This window comes from Balaenoptera borealis (genome assembly GCF_965194805.1).
Source record: "Balaenoptera borealis genome assembly, chromosome: 12".
NCBI classification, from domain to species: Eukaryota; Metazoa; Chordata; class Mammalia; order Artiodactyla; family Balaenopteridae; genus Balaenoptera; species Balaenoptera borealis.
In genome coordinates, this window is record NC_138869.1 from 19,520,118 (window position 1) to 19,543,933 (window position 23,816).

Sequence of the window (23,816 nt, forward strand, 5' to 3'; positions counted from 1 at the left end):
ACTACAGAACCTTTCTATGCTTTGTGTTTCCCTGAAAAGGGTTCCCTGAGCAATTTTAAAATCAAAATATTGCTGATGCCTGTGGATCTGGGTTCCAGTCAGCCTGAATCTAGGTGCTGAGATGTTCCTCTTTGGGACACTGACATATCTTGGCACATACTTAACTATTGGGAGCAATTAAAAATGAAACAGGCTGCTTGAACAAGAGAAAGAATACAGAGCTGTTTATGACTCAAGAAGAGGACAAAACCCTCCTCATTTTGTCATGCCGGAGTCTTTACGAAACTGATCCTTTATGAGTTTATTTGTGAAATTTTTAGTTCAAAGAGTTGAATACTGGCGACATTACATTGAGTTGGTTATTGAAATAAAATAGAGTTACAGGAATACACCGAAATAGGGGACTTTTAAATATTGCTGGTCATGCATCACCAAGAACATCTAGTTCCCTCTTACAATTGTATAAAGCCATGGACACATCATCGACATATCCTATAGTTCTTGTGAGGGTCGTTTAGATGAAACCCAATGTAGGAGTTTTGAAACAGTCTAAAGAAATTTAACGGATGCCTGAACTTAAATCGTATTGTTTCACTTAGGAAAATGAAAAACTGAAGCCATGTGACAATTCATGCAAAGTAAAAACAAAATAAAATTACTTCTAATATCCAAATTGGCTGTGACTGCTGTTTTTCCTTTAGCATTTTCTACCCAACAAGAGTAGGAACCAGCATCTTCTTCTGTGGTCTCGTTTATCTGTAATGTGCCATTCTCATGGAAGTGATACCGTCTGCCTTCAAGGGGTTTTGCTTCTTCCACCTTCTGCCTATAGAAAGTAGAAATCAATTTGGGTTTGATAGAATCCTATACTCTTTTGCAAACTGGCCGCTGATGTCATTCAGTCTTATCCCTTCTTCAGGAGCTTAGCAGACCTTATGAAATGTTCCATTAGAGTTCACAATTTTTCCAAAATAGGCGATAGGTATACATCTTACCTGCCCAAATAGACTGACTGGAGGAAATCTGTGTCTGAGCTCTATGCTTCTGCTGTATTTATAATAGCGCTCAGTACCACTTTGCATCTGTCCTCAGAGTTTAATAAATAGTTTCTGCCTTATTGATGGTGAACCCTTTAGTTAGTCATTGCTTCAGGGTACTAAATGGGAAAACTAGTAATTGAAAGAGATAATGAACATTCTGAACCTCCTGCTGTCCTAGAGGAACACTGGTCACTCAGAAATATTATAGGCCAGGAAGTCTTTCTGGTCCTGTGGACATGGATTACATTGACCCTCATCACCCAGCGTCATTTTCTCCTACATTCATCCATTTTCCAAGCATTTGCCGCCACAGCTTGATTCTCCCTATACCTTTCACAGTAAGAGGCTACTGGAGAGAAAATATCCAAAGGACAAAGTCTGGCTGCTGTTCACATAAGATTTTACAGGGCGGGCACTAGGGTAAGGCAAGTGAGGCACTTGCCTCAGAGACAAAATTTAAGGGTTGCCAAAAAAAAAAAATCTCAGTATAATCAAGATAAATATTTTAATGAGGTATTTCTAAAAATCAAAAATAATACAAAAAAATCCACAATGAACAAAATATCCACATTTTAAATAAAGACAGAATGTGATCCTATATTTGGATGACCTTGCCTTGCTCTCCTCATTCTAATCTCAGCCCTGCAGAGCCCTGGGAAAAATTATTTACGACTAGTTTAACCAAGTTTTTCTAGTGAAGGAACAAATATGGTAGATTCATACAATGATGTGTTTGGAGTTACTATACCAACCAATATATCGAAATTAAATTCAAAATACATGTTGACAAAGTTTTAAACATAGGCACTTGGAATGAAATGCAAACTTAACAATTATTTAGATAATACCCAAAACAACAACAGTAATGTATGACCTTAGATATATCCGTAATGGAGACCTAAACTACCTATAAAATTGTCTTAGCAATCACTTCAATTTTTTGCTTTCCTTTGTGAGCAAAATTGGCTCTCCATATTTCCCCATGTGAGAGAATACTACAAATCTAGTCAACAGTGCCAGGAAAGGTAGGTAAGTAAGTTTGCTACCTTATTTCTCAGAGGCATTCGCTACATGTAATAACTAGACACAGTGCAGCCTGTCAAATGATGGATGAAGCAACAAGGCACAATCTACAACTGACATTCTCTTAAGAAAACCGTGTAACAGCTTACCAGGACACAATTGCCTCAGGTGAAGCGAAGAACTCACAATGTAAGAAAGCACTGTACCCAACCACCGTAGCATAATTTTCTTCATCTGCAGTTTGTATCAATGGACGGACATCTATTGGAAAACAATATAAATGCAGTTTTAAATGTTCATATAAGTAATACAAGCAAATTAATTTTTTTCTATATCCTAGCCATGTTAATAAGGGAAAGCAGTTGAATATCACAGTACGTATTCTTGAATTAGAAAGTATCCCAATGCAATACATTTTTGGAAGTATAACTTTTACTATGAGGTCTCATGCTGAAATGTAAGGTGAAAGTGACTTTGATTTTTCCCCATGTTTTATGTGCCGAGAGTTCAGTCTACTTGTGAGTATGACCGTGAACATTTTCCTGTAGAAAAGAGCGGACAAATAGTCTGCTCCCAGGTATGCTTACCTACAACATCGATGTTGGCATTGGCAAGGATAGTGCCATGGACATTCGAGGCTTCACACTGGTACACAGCAGTGTGATTCGGTTGCACATTGGTAAAACTGATTTCCGTGGGGGAGATGACATCACCAGAAAATGGATTTCCTACAAGAGATTAAAGACTGTCAGTGTGATAAAAAATAGAACCTAAAATATTTATACACTATTCATTAAACGTGTCACACAGTATTTATATTTTAATACCAGTTTAGGGTGAATAAGAGTTCATTGAAGCCAATTCTTTAGAATTTCTTAACATCAACCATGATTTTTGCTTTCCAGACCCTTCTGCAATTTCAGTCGTCCTTCAAATGAGTATTTATTGCCAAAATATGTGTTGATCACTAGCTGTCTGCCTCTCCATACCCACACCCACAAGTAAGATTCCACATTTTCTGTTTAGCACTCAAGTCCCACTATGAACTGAATCTCACTTACTCTTGTAATTGAAGTCCTGATACTGCCCAGCATAAACCACATGACCAACACAGCTGGATCCCCCCAATCCACCAATATTGACTGCTATCTTCCCCCTTGACATGTTGTTCCTCTGTTTCACTTCTCTGCCCTTCTGCAATTTTCCCATCTACACCATTCATTTCAATTGCCCTGCTTTGCTATTTAACCACTTCAGATAAATAGCTCATATATTTCATTTTCCCAGGAGGACTAAACTCTTCTTGAGAGCACAGACCAGGTTTTCTACCTTTTCGGCAATAAATCTTACCCCACTGCTTATCCATGTATAATTCTGGAAATATCTTTTGGAAGTGAGAAAATCTAATATTTATGGTACTTTATTTTTTTTTAAGATTTATTTATTCATTTATTTATCTTGGCTGCGTTGGGTCGTCGTTGCTGCACGCGGGCTTTCTCTAGTTGTGGCGAGCGGGGGCTACTCTTCGTTGCGCTGCACAGGCTTCTCATTGCGGTGATTTCTCTTGTTGCAGAGCACGGGCTCTAGGCGCACAGGCTTCAGTAGTTGTGGCACGAGGGCTCAGTAGTTGTGGTTCGCAGGCTCTAGAGCACAGCCTCAGTAGTTGTGGCGCACAGGCTTAGTTGCTCCGTTGCATGTGGGATCTTCCCGGACCAGGGCTCGAATCCCTGTCCCCGGCATTGGCAGGCGGATTCTTATCCACTGCACCACCAGGGGAGCCCCATTCCCACAGCATTTGGCCATGTGCCAAAGCACGTGCCCTGCTCTGAAACTACAAACAAGAAGTGGGAAGAGAAACATATTAGCTAGGAATGTTGAATAAGGGGCACAAATGTTAAAATTTTTCAATTATGGGCTTCCCTGGTGGTGCAGTCGTTAAGAATCCACCTGCCAATGCAGGGGACACAGGTTCGATCCCTGGTCCGGGAAGATCCCACATGCCACGGAGCAACTAAGCCCGTGTGCCACAACTACTGAGCCCACACACCACAACTACAGAAGCCCACGCGCCTAGAGCCCATGCTCTGCAACGAGAAGCCACCGCAATGAGAAGCCCACGCACCACAATGAAGAGTAGCCCCTGTGCGCTGCAACTAGAGAAAGCCTGCGTGCAACAATGAAGACCCAATGCAGCCAAAAAAAAAAAAAAAAAAAAAAATAGAAAAAAAAAGAAAAAGCGACTATGCTAAGTTTAATGTCATAGAAAACACTGAATATTACATAATAAACTAGATTATTTATTTAACATCTTTATTGGAGTATAATTGGTTTACAATGGTGTGTTAGTTGCTACTGTATAACAAAGTGAATCAGCTATATGTATACATATATCCCCATATCCCCTCCCCTCTTGCGTCTCCCTCCCTCCTATCCTCCCTATCCCACCCCTCTAGGTGGTCACAAAGCACCGAGCTGATCTCCCTGTGCTATGTCACTGCTTCCCACGAGCTATCTATTTTACATTAGGTAGTGTATATAAGTCCATGCCACTTTCTCACTTCGTCCCAGCTTACCCTTCCCCCTCCCTGTGTCCTCAAGTCTATTCTCTATGTCTGCATCTTTATTCATGTCTTGCCCCTAGGTTCTTCAAATCCTTTTTTTTTTTTTTTTTAAGATTCTTATACATCATTTTTCCCTCTGGGAGTAAGAAATAAATACATCTTTACACTTAACTGTGAGCTCCATGGGGGCAAGACCTTGTCTATGTGTTGTACACTATGTTCCTAGTGCCTAAAGAGCAGCTATCACAGAGGAGGCAGTCAGTAAATATCTCTTGGAATGACTGGAAACATTTTTGTTGGGTGGCATTTTACCCATGGCAGAAAAATAGCCCCTGAAAGATGGCCACAGTCTAACTGGATAGGATGATTATCCTGGATTATCCAAGGGGGCCCAAAGGAATTATAAGGCTCCTTATAACCAGAGAACCTTTCCTGGCTATGGCCAGCCAAAGAGAGACGTGACTACGAAAGGATGGTCGGAGAAATGCAACGTTGCTGTTTTGAAGTTGGAGGAAGGGAGCCGTGAGCCAAGGAATGTGGGCAGCCTCTAGGAGCTGGAGAAAACAAGGAAAGGGTTTCTCTCCTAGAGCCTCCAGAGAGAAGCACAGCACCGCTGACACCTTGATCTAAGCCCAGGGAGACTTGCGTTGGCCTTCCAACCTACAGAATTGTAAAATAATAAATGTGCACTGTTTTAAGCCACTGAATTTGTGGTAATTTGTTATGGCAACAATAGAAATTTGATACAATACCGTAGGACAATTTATCTCTTAAGAAGCGTCAAGATGAGTAGCTCTTACAAGTTTTTTAACGTTAAAAAGAATTGTGTCTTTGATCTCATCCTGTACTCTCACACCCTACTTCGAGTTTTTACAAGTTTCAGAGTAAACCCCATCATCCTGTTCAGTTCTTATACCATTTGCCCCATGGTAAACTGAGTCTGCATAGCATTACAAAAAGAAGAAATGAAACTATGGCCTCCTGTTTGGGTGACAAGTAATTAAACATTGCTCCAAGATGCCTTCTGGGATAGGTATGGAAACTGCAGAGTATTGTGGCATACAGACTTCCAGGAGCTTCCAGAATTCTAGAAAGCCAAGTTCTTAAACAAAAACCACTAGTCCTGACATAAGTTGTCTTTGGTCAGCTCAAAGGGCAAAAATGCAATATAGGGGGAGAAACTTCAGCTCCGGAATTAATCATTTCAGTTCCATTTATGGCTCTAAATTCACTCGGGTAGTGTCCTCAATCAGGTAAGTAATGTAATCTCTGAGCCTCATTTGCCACATCTACAACCTGAAGAATAAAAATATCTCCTTTGCAGGGCCCACTAGGAGGCTCAGAAATATTGGATGCAAAGTATTTGAAAAAGGTTAGGCTTGTAATCAATAATAGTAATCATTTTGATTTAATTTTCAAATATTCTATATAAAGGATATGTAATTGCTAAAAATATAAGCTTAAAGAGATTTCAAACCCTTTAGTGATCCCACTGTCATCAAACATCCCAATTATAAATGGTTATGACCTGTTGGCAGGGAAGCAAGGAGAGCTGTGGAAAGAACACAGAACGTGGGTTCCAAAAATGTGGCTTTGGTTCTAGGTCTGCCATTACTCAGCTGTGCTATCTTGCATTAGTTTGTCTTCAGCCTTGATGTGCTCATCCATCAACAAACGTGTTGGCTCTATTTTGGATATAAATCCATAACCTAACTGTTACTACTACCAATCTAGCCCAAGGGCCCAGTATCTTTTAGGCAGCTCCTAATTGGAGTCATACAGTTGCTTCTCCATTCAGAGGCCAGAAAAATTCTTTGTTAATAAATTAGAGCCTGTCACTCTTCTGCTCTAAATCGTCCAAAAGCTGCCCATCTTATTCACAATAATATCCCAAGTCCCCTTTTGGACTTCCCCTTTACATATGATGTGGTCCCTGCACCTCCGGACTAATCTCTCCCAGCACTGCCCCCTCCTCACTCACTCGGCTTCAGCCATACTGCAGTCCGTGCTTTTCCTCAACACTCCAAACATACCTCGGGTCTTTACACTCACTGACCTCTCCACCCTGAAAGCTCTTTCACAGGTAGTTGCATAGCTGCATCACTCACCTCTTTCAGATCTCTACTCAAAGGTAAATAACCACAAGGATCTTACTAGTATTATCTTAAAATCAGAGAGCAGCTCTAGGTCCTGGACTTCTCTTACACCCACCCCTTCCCCAGCTAGTTTTCACTTTACCACATTTATGTGTTTATTTGTCTGTTGCTTGTCTCTCCCCACTAGAATGCCCGATTCATGAGAGCAGGGACTGTCTGTTTTATTCACTGCTATCTCCCAAGCAACAAGGCCAGTGCCTGGCACAAAGAAGGCATTCAATAAATATTATTGAATGAAATAATCAATCTGTTAAATATAAATAATCGTACTCCCTTTAAAAGGCTCATGTGGGGACAAAGCAGTATGTGAATGTTCTTCATAAACAGCCAAGTGCTATTCAAATATAAAATTTTATGTTCCAGAAAATCTGCATTTTTTATTTTAGCATCCTTAACATTCTTTATAAACAAAAGTTGTTTTCATTTCTGATTTACCTGAAGTCTTATTTTTCATTTCTTATTCTGTTCTCTAAAGAGATGAGGAAAAATGTCTCAAATTGAGGAAACTAATAATGAGGGCTGAAGTGTCATCAACAGATGAATGAATAAAGAAAATGTGAGATAACTGCTATATTTAAAATGGATAACCAACAAGGACCTACTGTATAGCACAGGGGGCTCTGCTCAATGTTATGTGGCAGCCTGGATGGGAGGGGAGTTTGGGGGAGAATGGATACCTGTATATGTATGGCTGAGTCCCTTTGCTGTTCACCTGAAACTACCACAACATTGTTAAATCGGTTATACTCCAATATACAATAAAAAGTTAAAAAATAAATAAATAAAAACAAGACAGATTCACAAAAGCAAAAAAAATAGAAAATGTGAGATATATATATATATATCATACACACATATGCACACAATGGAGTATTATTCAGCCATAAAAATGAGAAAATCCTGTCATTTGTAACAGCCTGGATCAACCTTGAGGGCATTATTGTAAGTGACATAAGTCAGACAGAAAAAGACAAATACTGTATGATCTCACTTATATGTGAAATATAGAAAACAAAACAAAACAAGCTCATAGATACAAAGAACAGTTAGTGGTTGCCAGAGGGTGGGAAGATGGGCCAAATGGGTGAAGCGGGTAAAAAAGTATATAAACTTCCAGTTATAAAACGAATGTCCTGGAGATATAATGTACAGCCTGGCAGTAATAGTTATTAATAATGTATTGCATATTTGAAAGTTGCTAAGAGAGTAGATCTTAAAAGTTCTCATCACAAGCAGAAAAATTCAGTAACTCTGTAAGGTGACAGACATTAACTAGACTTAACTGCGGTGATCATTTTGCAATATACACAAATGACAAACAATTATGTTGTACACCTGAATCTAATATAATGCATGTTCATTATGTATCAATTAAAAAAAGAAAAGAAAAAAAATTTTCAGAACTGTTCATTGTTTTGCCAAAGTATTTGTATTTTAAATAAGTAGGCACATTCTTTCTTCTGAAAGCTATAACAAGACAGAACTGAAAGTGATTTTGTTTCATTATCTGCTGAGAAAGTAGATATGGTCATACTGTTATTTGACAATTTCTAGATTAATAGTCATAAGCTTGTGTGAGTAATAGATATTTTAAAATAACTATCATTTTAATTTTCAATCTCATCATCGAATGTGTTCAGTTAGTATCTGCTTGTCATTGACACTGTACCTATTGTCATACAAAGAAAAATAAAACAGATGTGTTTCTCAAAAATAACAATGAGCACGAAGGCTTCCTGAGTATTTGCTATGTGAAAACAATAGTAAACAATACTTTGGGAGTGTTGTTTGTGTGGCAGTCACTGTGCTAAACATTCTCTATGTGTGTCATTTAATCTACATAAAAATCCCCAATGGTCGGTGCTATTTTCATCCCCATTTTACTGATGAGGAAACAGGTTTTAAGAGGATCAGTAATACACCAAATCACACAGCTAGTAAATGGCAGAGCATGAATGCAAACAAAGACCCTCTGGATCCAGAGTTTATGAACTTTCACAGTGTTCTACAGATAAGTAATATCCTGCTTGGTAGACACCATTGATCTCTTTCAATTACAACCAACTACCATTAGTTCCATTTTGCAGTTAAAAACCTAAGCTTCAGGAGATTCCCAGCTGTATGATCTTGAGCTGTTTAGTGAATCTCCCCCCAAGCTTCGGTGCACAGCCTAGCTGGGATTCCAGGTCTATATGTCACCAGGATGCCTACCCTGATACGAGTGGGTCTAGGGCAAAGGAACTAATAGAATCAACACACATATGTCTCCATATTGTAAATGTTCTAAATCAAGCTGATCAATTGACCAATAAGATCTGTTCTATTATCCTACTTTAACAAAGACATTCAAAATGACCAGGGACGGGACTTCCCTGGCGGTCCAGTGGTTAAGATTTCGCCTTCCAGTTCAGGGGCTGCAGGTACATCCCTGGTCGGGGAGCTAAGATCCCACATGCCTCGCGGCCGAAAAACCAAAACAGAAAACAGAAGCAATACTGTAACAAATCCAATAAAGACTTTAAAATTGGTCCACATCAAAAAAAACTTAAAAAAAAAAAAAAAAAGACCAGGGCTCTAGGTTCCAGTTGAGGATTTGGGACTTCTTGGAGCTCTATGCCGGAACACAGTGGAGTGGGGAGATTAGGCCTTCAGCCCTGGTCCATCCCTTCTTTTCCACGCCCAGCCCATCTGGGAAGGGCTCAGAGCTGACTGTACAGGGGATTTTTCTGGTCTTGGGTACTGAAGCTTGGTCGAGAACCTGCAGTGAGCCAAGTTCAGGCTTTGCATGTGTCTTTGGCCCTGCGGATTTCTCACATCATGGACACAGGCATGCCATAGCAGGTCCTTGTAAAGAGCAGAGCACAGTGGGGAGCCCCTGTTGCCTGGATCCAAGGGAAGTCCTGAACTGCAGCCTGTGCTCTCAACCACTAGGTCCCTGCACCTGTTTCTTCTCAGGGAGAGGAACCTTCCTCCTTGGGTGCATCCTCTATGTCATTCAGTTGTCTTATTTTTTAAACCTTATTTTTATATAATTAACATAATAGCCCAACAAATATTACTTATGGCTTTTCCATAAATCTAAGCATAAATCAAATTGCTTTGAAAGATGCAATTTTGGATTTCCTGGTTAGATCTGTCTTGTCAATCCAGCCACTTACCAACTCCACTTTAGCCATAACGAGGGTGTCTAAACACTGTGTCCCAGCAAACCACTGCCTTCAGCATTGCCTCACAGTTGTTTTCACTTACTCTCAATTGGGAAACCATTGACTCTCCACTTGATTGTGGGCTCAGGTTCTCCTTCAGACTCACACAACAGGATACCACTGCTCCCAGTGCTATACACGCCACTCTGAGGTTTCTTTGTCCAGCGAGGGGGCTCTGGAAATAAACTGAAGAGCTCATCAGCATTTTCTCAATCACAGAAGGTCCAAAAATGTTAAGGGCTGTATTTCTAGTATGCACCAGCAGATGGCAGACACAACAAAGTGTTTCACACTAGCTGTTTTTCATAAATGTTCTTCTCTAAGGCAAGACGGGCATTGTTTTTGCCTGGAATAGGGTTTGTGTGTTTATGTGCTTGTGTGTGTGTGTGTGTGTGTGTGTGTGTGTGTGTGTGTGTGTGTGTGTGTGTGTGTGTGTGTGTGTGTGTGTGTGTGTGTGTGTGTGTGTGTGTGTTACAATCTGGAATCTTAGCATGTCTAATAAAATCAACACACTAAAAATAGTTACCTACAGTCACTTTATTTAGCTACACAAGTATCTATCTCATTACAGAAAATGAAGGAGGGGTAAACATGTGAAGTTTATTGAGTGCAAGTCATCCAAAGTGGCTGATATTCAAGAAAAATATTTTGAAAAATTTTTAATGAAATTAAAATGTTCAGCCGTTATTTTAAATATTTCTTAATTAATGACTCTATAGCATTTATCTGTCCATATCTAATTATCTATCTTAAGAATTTGGGAGACATTACTTCCTAGAAATTTTTTTTTGCAAGGGGGTGGGAGAAGGAATCCTGAAACCAATATTTACCTTTCTGCCTTCAAAACAATGGAGGAAAAGATAGATTTAAATCATATACTTGCATCTTTCTATGCCCTAATGCTCCAATCTTATAATTCTAAGTGGTGCTTCAGTATAGAAGGAGACATTCTTTAGTGCAAACATTACTGTCATGTTTTGTCACCTTAAGTATATTACTATGTCAGGAGTGAAGAAAAGATTCATATTAAAGTGTGGATGCTTTGGGTAATTTGATTTCAGAGAAAATTGCACAATACCGGCAGGTAGTAATTCCCATCAAGTGTTGCTTTTTTATTTTCCCCAGGACATTTCTGGATTTCCGTTTTTAGTCAGAAAGGAAAGTCTTTAAGATACATATATGTATAAAATGAAAAATGTCATTTAAACAATTTTTTAAGGAAAAGAGGGATTATGTGGAAAAAAAATAAGTCTATAAATTCACCAGGGAAAACAAAAATATACAAATATCCCTGGCAAGTTTAAGTCCGAGCAAGAGACATGGCTTTGTAATTATTCAACAGGGTGTGGACTTGTTAAATTCCAAGTTATATATGTGTCTTCATAATCTACAATTTGTAAATATTTAGTCATTTAGTTTAAAATGCAGTAGTCCAAATTATAAACTGCACATGACCTTCCGAGGTGAAGGGTTTTAGTTTTTGTGTGTTTGTCTGCAATTTTTATGTGACTGTTACTTTCTTTTGGTCTTTTCATACAACCACAGTGAAATTAAACATTTGAGTTAGAGAGAAAACATGAAATTTTTCTTATTCACAGTAGAAAACTAAGACTATTGCTTTCAGAACATGTAAAAATACAGGAGATCATGGGGAAATAATATATAGCATGGTGACTATAATGGATAAATACTACTGTACTGTTTATTTCAAAGTTGCTAAGAGATTAGATCTTAAAAGTTCTCATCACAAGAAAACAATTGTAACTATGTGGTGATGGATGAAAACGACACTTTTGGTGCTGATCACTTTGCAATACATAGAAATATCAAATCATTGTGTTGTATACCTGAAACAAATGATGTAATATGTCAATTATATTTCAATAAAAATAATAAAGGATACCATGTAATTATGACCTTTCTCTAAATCTTTATGAATAACAAAATCAAGATCTCCGTTTCTATTCTCATCCTACAAATTTCATTAATCCTTCGGTATCTGTATTTAGATCTACTACTGTTAGATCTTAGGTAAAGGGTGCTTAAATGACCATCTTATCCAACCATTTCACCTTACAGATGGAGAACTGAGCTTTGGAGAAGTCATCTAACTTGCCCAGGGTCACCAGGAAAAGAAGCCCCACTTTCTGTTCTTGCCATTCCATGGACCTGCAGACCTACTGGATGATCAGCACCGAGACTCTGGAGTAAACGTGGTGTTATTTCTAACTCATTACTATTTCACTAATTTGGATCACAGATAGGAACCAAGGCCACATAGCTTTACCAACTTTCACTCTCTGCTTCGAAATCCACGCTTCCCCAACAGCTATCAACTGACTCAAGAAGTTTTGAGTATTCACTAGAAATCGTGGTTCAACTGTACCTGAACCCCTTCTCATAAGCTTTGTTTATAAAAGTTTGGAAATTTGTTTTTATGCTTCTCATCCCTGTTTCTCCTGAAGAATTAAGCTGTTCCTGAGCAAAGGTAGAATTGGCCGTGCAAGGTGAAAGGGACTTCAAGACTGTCTTGTTCAGAGCATCTTCTTCTTGGGCCTGTCATGACACTGCTCTCAATTCCAGCCCAGACTGAGAATCTCACAATTGGGATCCGTAGTGAGAGCACCTAGACTAGATCACTAGATTAGTGACCTCTGAAGAGCCAGGGCAGAATTGTTCTCTTTCCGATGACTCCACTGCTTTGTATAGGGGAACAAAATCTGCCACCCCAAAATATTTCTTTGGCACGCAGATTATTTTGAGCTGAAAACAATCAAGGCCCGAAAGACTCAGGAAGAAACTCTGACCTCCCCCCTAACCGCCTAAAATAGTTTAGATAGAAGGCCTGTTTCTGGAAGAGAGCTACTACAGAAATATCTGCCAAGAACATGGGCTAGTTGTGGTAGGGGCAGCTCTGCAGGGCCTAGAGATTAGAGTCCTCTCTGTGTCCCACTGTCTCTGTCTGGCCCAGCAAACATCTGCACACCAAACATTTGCTCTTGCAGCTCCAGCCTTCCTTGGAGATGCTGTCCTCTCCCCCTCTGAAGTGCCAAACATCCTCTTTTGTCTTTAGCTGAAGATGGTATTTAAGATGAGGCTTTGGCCATTTGGGTGAGTCACTCAGTTTTTCTGGCTCTCTCCCATGTATACATACTATTACACTTTTGTTTGATTTTCTCCTGTTAATCTGTCTCATGTCAATTTAATTCTTAGATGAGCCACAGCAAAAATAGAAGGAAAGAGGACAATTTCTTTCTCCCCGACACTGGCACAATGAGAACAGATGCATGTGGGGTAATTTTGAGTTGAACTGAAATGACTGATCCCCAAAGACTCCGGTGAAAAAGGCATAGAGAAAAAGGAAGGGGCCTTGGACAGGAGGGAATCACTGACTTCTGGTCATTCACAATCTCATAATTTCATATCTTGACTGAACATATTTACCCCGTTGCTACTTTGTTGACAATAGGACGCATGGTGAGCCTGAGGACACTGGCTACAGGACAGGAAATGTCTGGTGTCTGAAGTGAGGCTAAGGGCATGCAGGGACAGAGAAGAGATTTTTCCAGAGGTTGGAACATGCAACTCTATTCCTGACAGGTAAGATCTATTTGAAAGGATGAAAAAAGGGCTCAAGAGAGAAGAATGATTAAAATGGAGAACTCTGAGAGAAAACAACATCATGGAATCCCAGTCTTGTATCTATTATCCTAAGATCTATGGTAACTGATGAAAACAACTTATGTTGAAACTTTACTCATTTAGTCATAATTGTAAATGAAAAAATAAGATGATAAATTTCTCTCACACTGCTCAAAACTGAGATGCAAATGTCTGAACATTTAGAATGTAATAAGCAAGCTAATTAGAGATGGTTTTCACTAGAAGGAAAACAAAATAAAACAGGAAATTTGGTACCTATGAAACATACAACACAGGTTATTTTCTTATAACAGATTTCTATAAAGTATCTATATTCTAACAAATCAAAAATTATTAGGTTCAGCAAACTTGAATTTCATTGCAACTTTTTGGAAATAAATTTATTTGAAAATGAGGCTTTCTTAAATAGATCAGTGACTGAATTGCATTTGAGTTCATGACATCTTTTTAAAATGCAGCAAAATTATGGGTATATAATTATGTATAAATACTTTCCTATTATACTTACTAAGTTTCAAAAGCCTTACATGATACCAATGTTTGTGCTGTAAACTTTTGTAACGTGGCTTTATATAATCAGTGGAAATACGACTGTGGTCATACTTTGATTTCTGGATTTAGAAACTTTTAGATGCCATTTTAATAGATCTCTTTTCATTGAATGTGTAATATTATACTTAGACCATGGATTCCTAGAAAGGATAGATGTGCCTCATCAAGACATCCCGGCTGTTGTTGCTTATACATATTACAGGATTTGAAAGTGCAGTTTGTTTTCCGACTTAGAATGTTGTAGCCTAAATTACGGAGTTTGTGTTCAGTAATAAAGAAAAAGTATCACAGATATAGAGAATACAGTAAAATACATGCTTTTACTTAAGCACAATGAGTGTTTCCAGAATAGGCTAGATTTTCAAAGTTCACGGTAACATTGCTCTTTTCCTATATGGCTAATCCTTGTTATTTAATTTGAGTGTCCAAGCAAGAGACAAAGAAAGGGAAAGAAGAAGGTGCAGGAAGGCAGGAGAAAATTGAATGAAAGTGAACTCCTCCGTCCATATGATTAATGAAGGATATATTTACTGCTTTCACACTTAACAGAAAAAAGACTTCTTGAGCTCAGTTTGCTTTTCACTCGCATGTGTGAAGAAAAACTCCTGAAACATACAACTGAGGGCACATTTAGTAGTTTCTCATTAAGGATAAAGGATTAAATGTTCCTCATAAAAACATTATTTACATCTCAATAGTGCTAATAGCTGTTTTATGAATAGTGAGGACAATTTGTTCGGGAAACCTATATTCCTTTGGAGTCCTACAGTCAACATTTTAAATTGTGTAATTAATTTTACATCCTTGATTTTTTTCCTTTTGCAACCTTTGCAGTTCTTCTGAAAGCTTCAGTCTTATAGTCAAGAAAACCATGGCCAGATTGTTAAAATATTCAGCTACCGTAGCAATGTTCCAGCCATCTGGAAGGATTTCTAATAGTCAGCAACTTGGAGTGGAGCAGCTAACAATGAGACCTGTCCGGTTCCTGGGTATGTGCTGGAGCTGGTGGGGGCAGGGGGCTGGGTCAGGGGGTTACAGAAACACACCCCTGTTGAATGGTATAGTCATATTATGTACAGGCATCAAACGATGACTAAAATTAGAGAAAAAAATGAATCTGCCAAACTCTTCCTCTCTGAATTTCTTAGTGAATAATTTAATGTCAGAGGAATATGTCACTGTTGGCAAATGTTGATATTTATCCATAATACTAGGCTTTCTCCTATACAGGTTTTGCTTGTGTTGAACTCAGGGAAACGATATTCTCCGTTTTGGTTTTTCATTCTTCCTAACTTAACCAGTCACACACATTGTGAGAGAGGTCTTGGAAATACACTGCTCTTCCAAACAGCAGCATGATTAAAACAGTTATCTTAACACTTACTTGTGAATATAATTTGGGTCTGAGTATTTTTTTGTTCCACTAATTAAAACAGTGGGCCTTTGCTTAGGCATTCCTTGTGCAAAATGAAACTTTAAGAGGTGAACTTTATTGGAATAAAAATGGAAGACTTAGAGCACCAGTTCACTAAATGGAAACCTGAAGGAGACCATTCCTTTCAATAGTTAAGCCTACACGGCACTAAATAAGTACAAATGCAGTAATCATCCCATTAATTTGATCAATACAGTCAACCAAACCATACACAGAAACCTCAATGTGATCAGAACCACAGAAAATAGTCTGCATCAATCAAATTCACAGGATGACTGGGTAACCTTTACATCTGCCCAGCAGGCAGAACCCTGCTATCTACATATTGTGGCTTACCTTCTTTTTAAATGGTGACATCATCACCTACTTATTTCTATGAGTACAACAAACAAGAGCCCAACTTCTATTGCTCAAAAGGCTTGTTTACAGAAAGATGACTTGAATATAACGTGTTCTTCTGGACCTTTTGACAGAGAAATAACACTTATACCATACTGTCTATGTTTCTTTCCCCATTAGTAACATATGAAACATCATCTGAACCCAAGATATGGACTCCCAAAATAGGAAAGAACTAAGACAATAATTTGTCTGACTCCCTCAATTCATTGGTGAAGAAATGGAGGTTCAGAAAGGTGAAGTAAATTGGGCAAGGACACAGGACGTTAATGAAAGGACTGGGAAAGTCCAAGGTCTCTTCCAGGCCCATCATCATACGTTCTCCCATGGTAAGGCTTACTTCTTTTAAGATTTCATATTATGCAGTGTCACACATATATTAAAATAAATTTTTCTTCTCATAATATGATGATATAGGAGATTAGGTTTAGTGACTATTCAAATACATAATGGAAGTCATCTGTGTTCAGTCCCTAACCAGAGATCTTTTCTTGTCATTTGTCCCTTCTATGTGGTTTTGTGGGGTAAATGACAAACCTGATTAATTGAAGTGTAGTATATTCCATTGCTCTCTCTAGAATTAAAAGTTGAAACAGCTTACCTGTTTTAACATATATGCATTAGAGGTCGACTACATATGGATTCCTTTTTTGTTTTTTAAATAGAAGAAAAATAAATCAACGTGGGAAACGTACCTTCTACTATAACATGAAAATCATGAATGGCTGATCCCAAGAAATTGCTGGCTGTGCAGCGATAGTTTCCTTTGTCCCGGTAGGAGACATTCTCTATCTTCAAAGTTTTGCCATAATTTTCTTTTGTTTCTCTTTCCTTTGGTAAATCACCTCCCATTTTGCTCCAATCAACCTGTGGAGTTGGTCTGTGAAACAATACATAAATGATAAACATTTATTTTAAGTGAAAAATAAAAAGTAAAGAAATCCACAGGACACATCCCTCACTGTGGTGCTTTTAGGTCTGCACTCAAGAGTTCCACTGAAAAACATCAGGCTTCCCAGTGCACAGACCTGCCCACCACCATCCATGGTGAACATCAGGGTTGGATCAAGTCTCTTTCATTGCAAGCTCCTTCACTAAGCTGCTTCCTCAGAAATCCTCCATTTCCTCTACTGAGAGGGCTAACTCCATGTAAGTGCTGAATAGATATGGTTAGATGAATGATAGATTACTGGACCTGTAGAAATATTACAAGATATTTTTCAAGTGTGCTATCTCCTTGTGGATGGTTTGAAAGAGCCAGAAATAACGGCCCTCTTCCCTAGAAGAGTTTGAAAAACACGATAAAGTAAGGCCCAGCAGCAAGTAGTGGGAAACTGTGGTACCCCCTTTAATCCTTATGAAGCTGATATTGGACAATAAAACTCAGATGTGGGAGCTCAACGTGCTGTCTGGAACAAGGAATAGCTCATTATAGGGCAAGGTGGGCTCTGCAGCACAGACCTGGCCACCCAGGTAGCTTTCCACCCTGATGGGGAATACACCAATAGAGGAATGAACCAAATCTCCCTTGCTTAGAAAGATTAGATCACCCAATCAAAACAAACAAGTGAGAAAAGAACAAAACAAAATCCAGACTGATAACTTGTCACACACCAACACAATAACTTTTTACACCTTATTTGGGTAGAAAACAAGAAGGAGGAATCAAGCCAGCTGGGTTTAAAACAGAAAAATCCCACCTCATGAAAACCAGACAACTGGGAGAAGTGGGACCCTCTAGACTTTTGTGATTTAAAAATTATGTGCAAAACACTGATGCCTGATTTTAACTGATAGGTTTTTTTTTTTTTTTTTCTCCTCTTCACTTGGGCTATATGACTGAGTGGAAGACACACTTCTGTTGCTTTTATTGATGATTTTTTTTCCTTCCCACTATATTTCTTTTTATCATTAATACATGAAAGTTATTGAGTATGTTCTAAATGTGGTCATTATTATCATCATTTTACCAGTGAGGATTCTAAAGTTCAAGAAGTTAATTTGTTTAAAGTCACTGGGGTAATAAATGACACATTAGAACTTGAATCTGCCTGACTAAACTTGTTCTTTTGATCAGTGTGTTCTATTTTATTTGTGCTTTTCCAACTCTTTTTTTTTTTCCTTTCTAACTGTGTATTCTTGGAATATAGGCTTGTAGGCAACTTGGTTACTAGTTAATAATTGAACAATTCATATTGTTTGTGTCAATTATCTTAAATTGTATTGTTAGGCGGTGGTTAAACTAATTCAGTTATTATACAAAAAATATTAGAGGTAAAGATGAAGGTCTTTTACACACATCTAGTCTCTTCCCCTTCCCTCAAGGCTCAAGTACTTACCAGCCTTACAGATCTGGAACAACTACCTTTTATTTTACCAGGCTTACAGTACATGGCACACTTCTGTAGGAAACAGTAATGAAGCTCAGACAGGTAGTTGCGAGAGTATATTAGCCGTTGGTTTCCTGAGCACACCACCCAACAGGATGCATAACCCATGCCTCCTAACTGCTTGCTTTGCACTCCATCTGTCAAAACGGCAATTTGCCAAATTACAGGCTGCTCGGGACCTCAGTTGCTCCAAATCAGGAGTTTTTCGTGAGTCCATGCTTTAATAGTACAAGCATCTCACTTGCTGTAAAATCTTTCTTTATTTTTTGGTTAGGCCTTGGAAACCAGTCTGATCCTCTAATACCTATTCTTTGAAAGAACGGGATAAAATGATTATCTGTAAGTATCATATGACCATGAGACATAATTCATCTAAGGACACATCTATACCATTGCAAGAAGGTCCAGTGATATTCTTGCTAATTTTTTTCTTTCTTTCTTTTTTTTAATTTAATAAGCATTTACTAACAGCACTAGAACAATAAATTTTTGAAGGAAAATATATTGCTTAATCCATTTTTATACATAAATATACACCATGTCATCATCTCGAGCTTTTGTTCAGGTCTTTGCCCAGCCAACTTTAATTCTTATACTTCCTTTGTTTGCAAAAGAATCGTACCTAGCTTAAACTCGTGAATTTACAAAACAGAGAGAAAAGAGAGAAAATTTGAGCCCAACAGTCAGCAGAGGAAATTTGCCTTTAATCCTTCTGAAGCTTTCACAGGGTGTGACTGAGTGTGCACTGGCCCATGAATATGGTCTTTTCCACTGAGGGACTCGCTGTCTGTACTTCTGGGGAGGGAACACTTTTCTTTTCTTTTCTGAATGAAATTCACAATGTCATTTTAACTATTCTCAGTTTCTACCTTACAGAATCTGTAGAATCTGAACCCTTCAACCTTTCCCTGTGAAAGCCTTCCCATTTTACTTAATGGCAACAATATTTTCATCATTAATAGCCATCTTCTGAAACATCTACTATATCCCACTTCTTTAGATTCAGGGGTAATGCCATCCTTTGTTCACCACGCCTTTCACTGAACAAAACAGTTCATTTGGTTGAAATATGCCAAAGAAGTTAAACTTAGAGAGAGTTTAGGGTTCTGGAGACAAATAGGATGGAATCCCAGCCTCCACTTCATACTAAGCATAGAGAGGTGAATTCAACTCTCTGGCCTACATTTGCCTAACCTGCAAATGGGAATAACTGTCATGAGAAACAGTGAGGATAAAATGAGCTAATGTATATATGTCAATGCCTAGAGGGGTGGGATAGGGAGGGTGGGAGGGAGACGCAAGAGGGAGGGGATATGGGGATATAAGTATACGTATAGCTGATTCACTTTGTTATACAGCAGAAACTAACACAACAATGTAAAGCAAGTATACTCCAATAAAGATGTTAAAAAAAAATGAGCTAATGTAGGTAAAGGGCAAAACATAGCACCTGACACATAATAAACAGGACAATGTCCTCATTATATTATATTTGCTACGGCGGTTTAAAACTTCTAAGGAGAAAATTTTTCAGGTACTCTAAAAGTTTTACAATGTATCACCTTCACCTGAAAGGCAACCAGATCAGCCAGGATTCCCAACCCAAACCACGATGAGTAAGAAGAAACCACTTCAGGTGAACCTCTTCTGACAAGGCATCAGGCATCCTCAAGTCTCCAAAGACAACACATATTGGTGTTCACTTTCTTCTTCTATATTGCCTCATGACATTGCATTTTCCAAAAAGCACATGAGAGCCTTTTTATTATATTGAAGACAATCCATGCAGTCGCCGGCACACTCAAGAGGTAAGTTATAGCATTTGCGAGAAATAGGAAAAAAGGATTACTGACATATTCTCCCTGCCCAAAGAGTCAACCAAGAATAGTGATGAACCCTGCAAAAATTTAATTTCTACCACTATAAACCCATATGAATAAGAACAAAAGAGTAGGCAGCTACCAACATGATTCAGACTGAACCTGAGTCTTTCATCTCCTCACATAATACAGAGACCAAATTCCCGAACAGAGGCCATGTCCCTGCACGTCTAATTAATTTATGATCATACACTTCGGCAATTTAAGACAGATAAGCAACCTGAATATTTCTGCTGGATGGAAAGAGAAAGTTACAAAGCGTAGGGGTTGTAAAACCATTCAAATCTGCTCCTTTTCTTCATAATCCAATTTAAAACCACCCACTCAGAATATACACTGGATTATGAATGAGTATGAATTTCAAACTCTAGTCCATGAACCAGATGCCCAGCTATGCAAAGCCCTTAGTTTACAAACTGATTATGTAAACTTGGGTGCTAGGAAGGTGGAATGTATTTTCTCATGGTATTCCCAATGGCAGGGATGGGTATGTGGTGGTAAGCATAGAAGGATGAGGATAGGAAACAGGTGACCTTGTATGACCAAGTATTAACTAAGATCGTCCTTGTTTACACTGACTTACGGTAGTTACTCAATAAAGTCACAATTTCAAGAGGTGACCAAGCGAAGACTCCTTATCCTTTACTTGGAGGATTTGGAAAAGTGTACTTCAGTCGTGAAAAAAGTTTGGTTCATTAGTTCTGATGTGAAACTCTTAAATTGCATGATCTGGACCTGCTTGTGTGCAAAGGACAGGTGGGTGAAATAATAGATAAATAGGGCTCCGTGGAACCTGAAGAAACATTAACAAGCAGGAGCAGGACACATAATACAGCAGAGAGACATAAACCTTTGCACTAATAGTGATGGGCTGACTCCTAACAACCTCGTGCTCTAAGGATGGCATGCCACTTCTGACTGAGGCAAGGAGAATGCTGTCACTGACACCTCCGTTCACACTTTCACCAACTGACAGAGCGATCTAATTATAAATCAATCTCAGTCACAGGCTGAAATCTGTAGAGTGAAGTGCAAATTACTTTCTCCAGGAATGTAGTAACAGGATTTTTTTTTTTTAAAGAAATCATTTTTAAAGATGGATGCAGGCACACCCTTCACTGCTACCTTATTCTTTACAGAACAGAATGGAAAAAATCAGGAACGGGGTCAAGTTACTCACAGGCCTTCAGCAAAACACTCGAGCAGCAGGGTGTCCCCTTTGAGGATGGTAACCGAAGACTCACTGCCGTTCTCGGGAGAAGGCAACAGTAGTCTGGGTTTCCTTTGCTTGATTGAATTCGCTACAAAGCAGAACAGAAAAGGCTCAGATTTTTTTTTTCAAACTAAGAAAAGTAAACTCCTTTGGCACTCAATCTTTCTTAAAAAATATTTAACCATATGGACCTATGTGTGTGTATGTATATTTACACACACATTTTAATTTATTTTCACACATTTACTTCACATGTATTTCACACATTTTAATATATTCCCATTTAAATAGATTCCACTCGTACCACGAAGCATGGGTTGCCCTTCAGATGCATTAGGTAAGTGTTGCATCAAGTTTTATAAAGGTTATGATTTAACCCACATCTTCAAATTCAGAAGTTCAAACACTGTTCACAATAATTAGTTTCTTGATGAAAGCCTTTAAGTTAATTGACAGTCAATGGTTTTATATTCTACATTTTAATCATACCTGTTCATGTTTGATGGCCACGTGTATTTTTCTTGAATTTAAATGTGCCTAAATATTTGACAAGCTTCCTGGGCCCTGCACCCAGAAATTCTGATTCAGGAAGCCTGTGGTGCACACCAGGCATCTATGAATTTATCAAGCTCTTTAGGTGACTCTACTTGCAGTCTCAGGCCCTCAAAGACAAACACTGTTGTAGGAAAGATTCAGAAGCATTCTCAGTAACTGGGTAAGGAAATGTTCCATTTCTTATTTTCCTAAGAATACTTTCAAAATACAATGGAAAATGAGGAAACTTCCATTTTCAATGCAAACTTTGATTTCATTTCCAAGTGTTCACACAAATTATGTTTCACATCCAATGTCAAAGTAATTTGACGCGATATGCAAAGAGTAAGCAGGTGACGTGCTGTTATCAGAGTAGACGAATGAAAGTTACTGGCAGCAGTGTGTACCTTGCTATAGCTTCCTTCCAAGTGTTTATTTCTTGAAAAATAATTTTGAACATGTAGTATGTGCAATGATTTTTACTGAGTGCTGGAAAGATATGACAATATATGTTTGTGTTTTTGACCTCAAAGGAAATGATGTTGGCCATATATACCTAGTCAGTCCATTTTCAAACTGAGGGTGCACCAAGAGGAGCCCTCATCCAGCCCTGCCGATGTTACCAGTGTATTAGATATCTAAGTTAGCATGGAGGGTTCAATGCTGGTGCCAATTTTAAAAGGAATATTTGTCGCATTCAAGCAAATGATTCTTTCCTTTACAGAAAAACAGCCTACTATATATAATTCAGGTTTACTCAGGTATCTTCCATAGAACACTACTGTGGTAAGTGCTCTACGGGAAACAAAAAATAAATAAAAACCTTTTCATAGACAAATGAGTTTGGAAAATGCTGCAACCTGTATTCTTTCTCAGTGAGTCACAATGCGCAGTTGTGTATTAAGTACTCCAAGAGGTCTTGCAAGGAAAATAACCATTTAACTTTCTTACACCCAACGCTTTCCCTAGGTCTATTACACTCGACCAGTCCTTTTTCCTTTTCTTCGTATAACAGCTCTGAACCAAACTGCTGATCAACCATGAGAGACATTTTGGGAGACCTATAATAATTACTCCATTAAAAATGTGTTATATATGTGTTATGTATTTACTTATGTTAATTATATCATGTATAAGTACATAGGTGTATTTATATAGTCATGCATTTATAAATATCACTCCTTTTTACATATATTTAATGGGGACGGGAGAAAATAGAACCCTCTACGCTAAGGAGTTTTCCTTACTAAGAATATTAGTATTTTAATAAACTCACGAAGGTATTAAAGGAAAAATTCAAATTCTAAGACGACAATGAGCTTCCGTAGGTGAAAATAAATGTCAACATTCTGCACGTCATCAACTTACCCTTGGAACCAATTTCTGTGGATGAACTCGAGTCATTAGCATGCTTTACTGAAATAAAAAAATGGAAGAAAAAAACTCACAAACATAATGGTAGATGTGGATATCAAAACAGAATGAAAAGCCATAGTTTTCTCTTAGAAAAATTACAAAATGAGATATAACCATGCTTCACTAGAACAGCACCTTTGGGGAAATAGTTGAAAAATATTTATAACGAGCTTAACCTTGAACTACTACAGATGAAATCCAGGTGGAAAAGATACAAATTATAGCTCCATTAAAGAGAACTGAGGTTGCCAAAAGGATGCTATAGTGAAGCCCTGGCATAGTGAATCTACACACAATGATGACAAAATTATGAACCAAATTAGACAATGGAATGGTCATGCCAACTTT

At 38.3% G+C, this 23,816-nt stretch overlaps 1 protein-coding gene across 4 annotated transcripts in view; it reads right to left on the reverse strand.

Moving 5' to 3' along the window:
* CHL1 (cell adhesion molecule L1 like) overlaps positions 1–23,816 on the reverse strand; it is a 94,776-nt gene that overhangs the window by 37,989 nt on the left and 32,971 nt on the right. For 3 of the 4 annotated variants that reach the window (XR_014232283.1, XM_082345350.1, XM_082345348.1), the window contains exons 6-12: positions 23,421–23,468; positions 21,486–21,606; positions 16,731–16,915; positions 10,030–10,161; positions 2,651–2,791; positions 2,213–2,324; positions 660–826 (exon numbers count right to left, since the gene is read on the reverse strand). Coding sequence is in view for 3 of the 4 variants with exons in the window: in XM_082345350.1 (XP_082201476.1) it covers positions 660–826; positions 2,213–2,324; positions 2,651–2,791; positions 10,030–10,161; positions 16,731–16,915; positions 21,486–21,606; positions 23,421–23,468 (906 nt within the window). In the remaining variant the exon portion in view is untranslated. The remainder of the gene's footprint in view (positions 1–659; positions 827–2,212; positions 2,325–2,650; positions 2,792–10,029; positions 10,162–16,730; positions 16,916–21,485; positions 21,607–23,420; positions 23,469–23,816) is intronic. The other variant, XM_082345349.1, reaches the window with a different exon arrangement.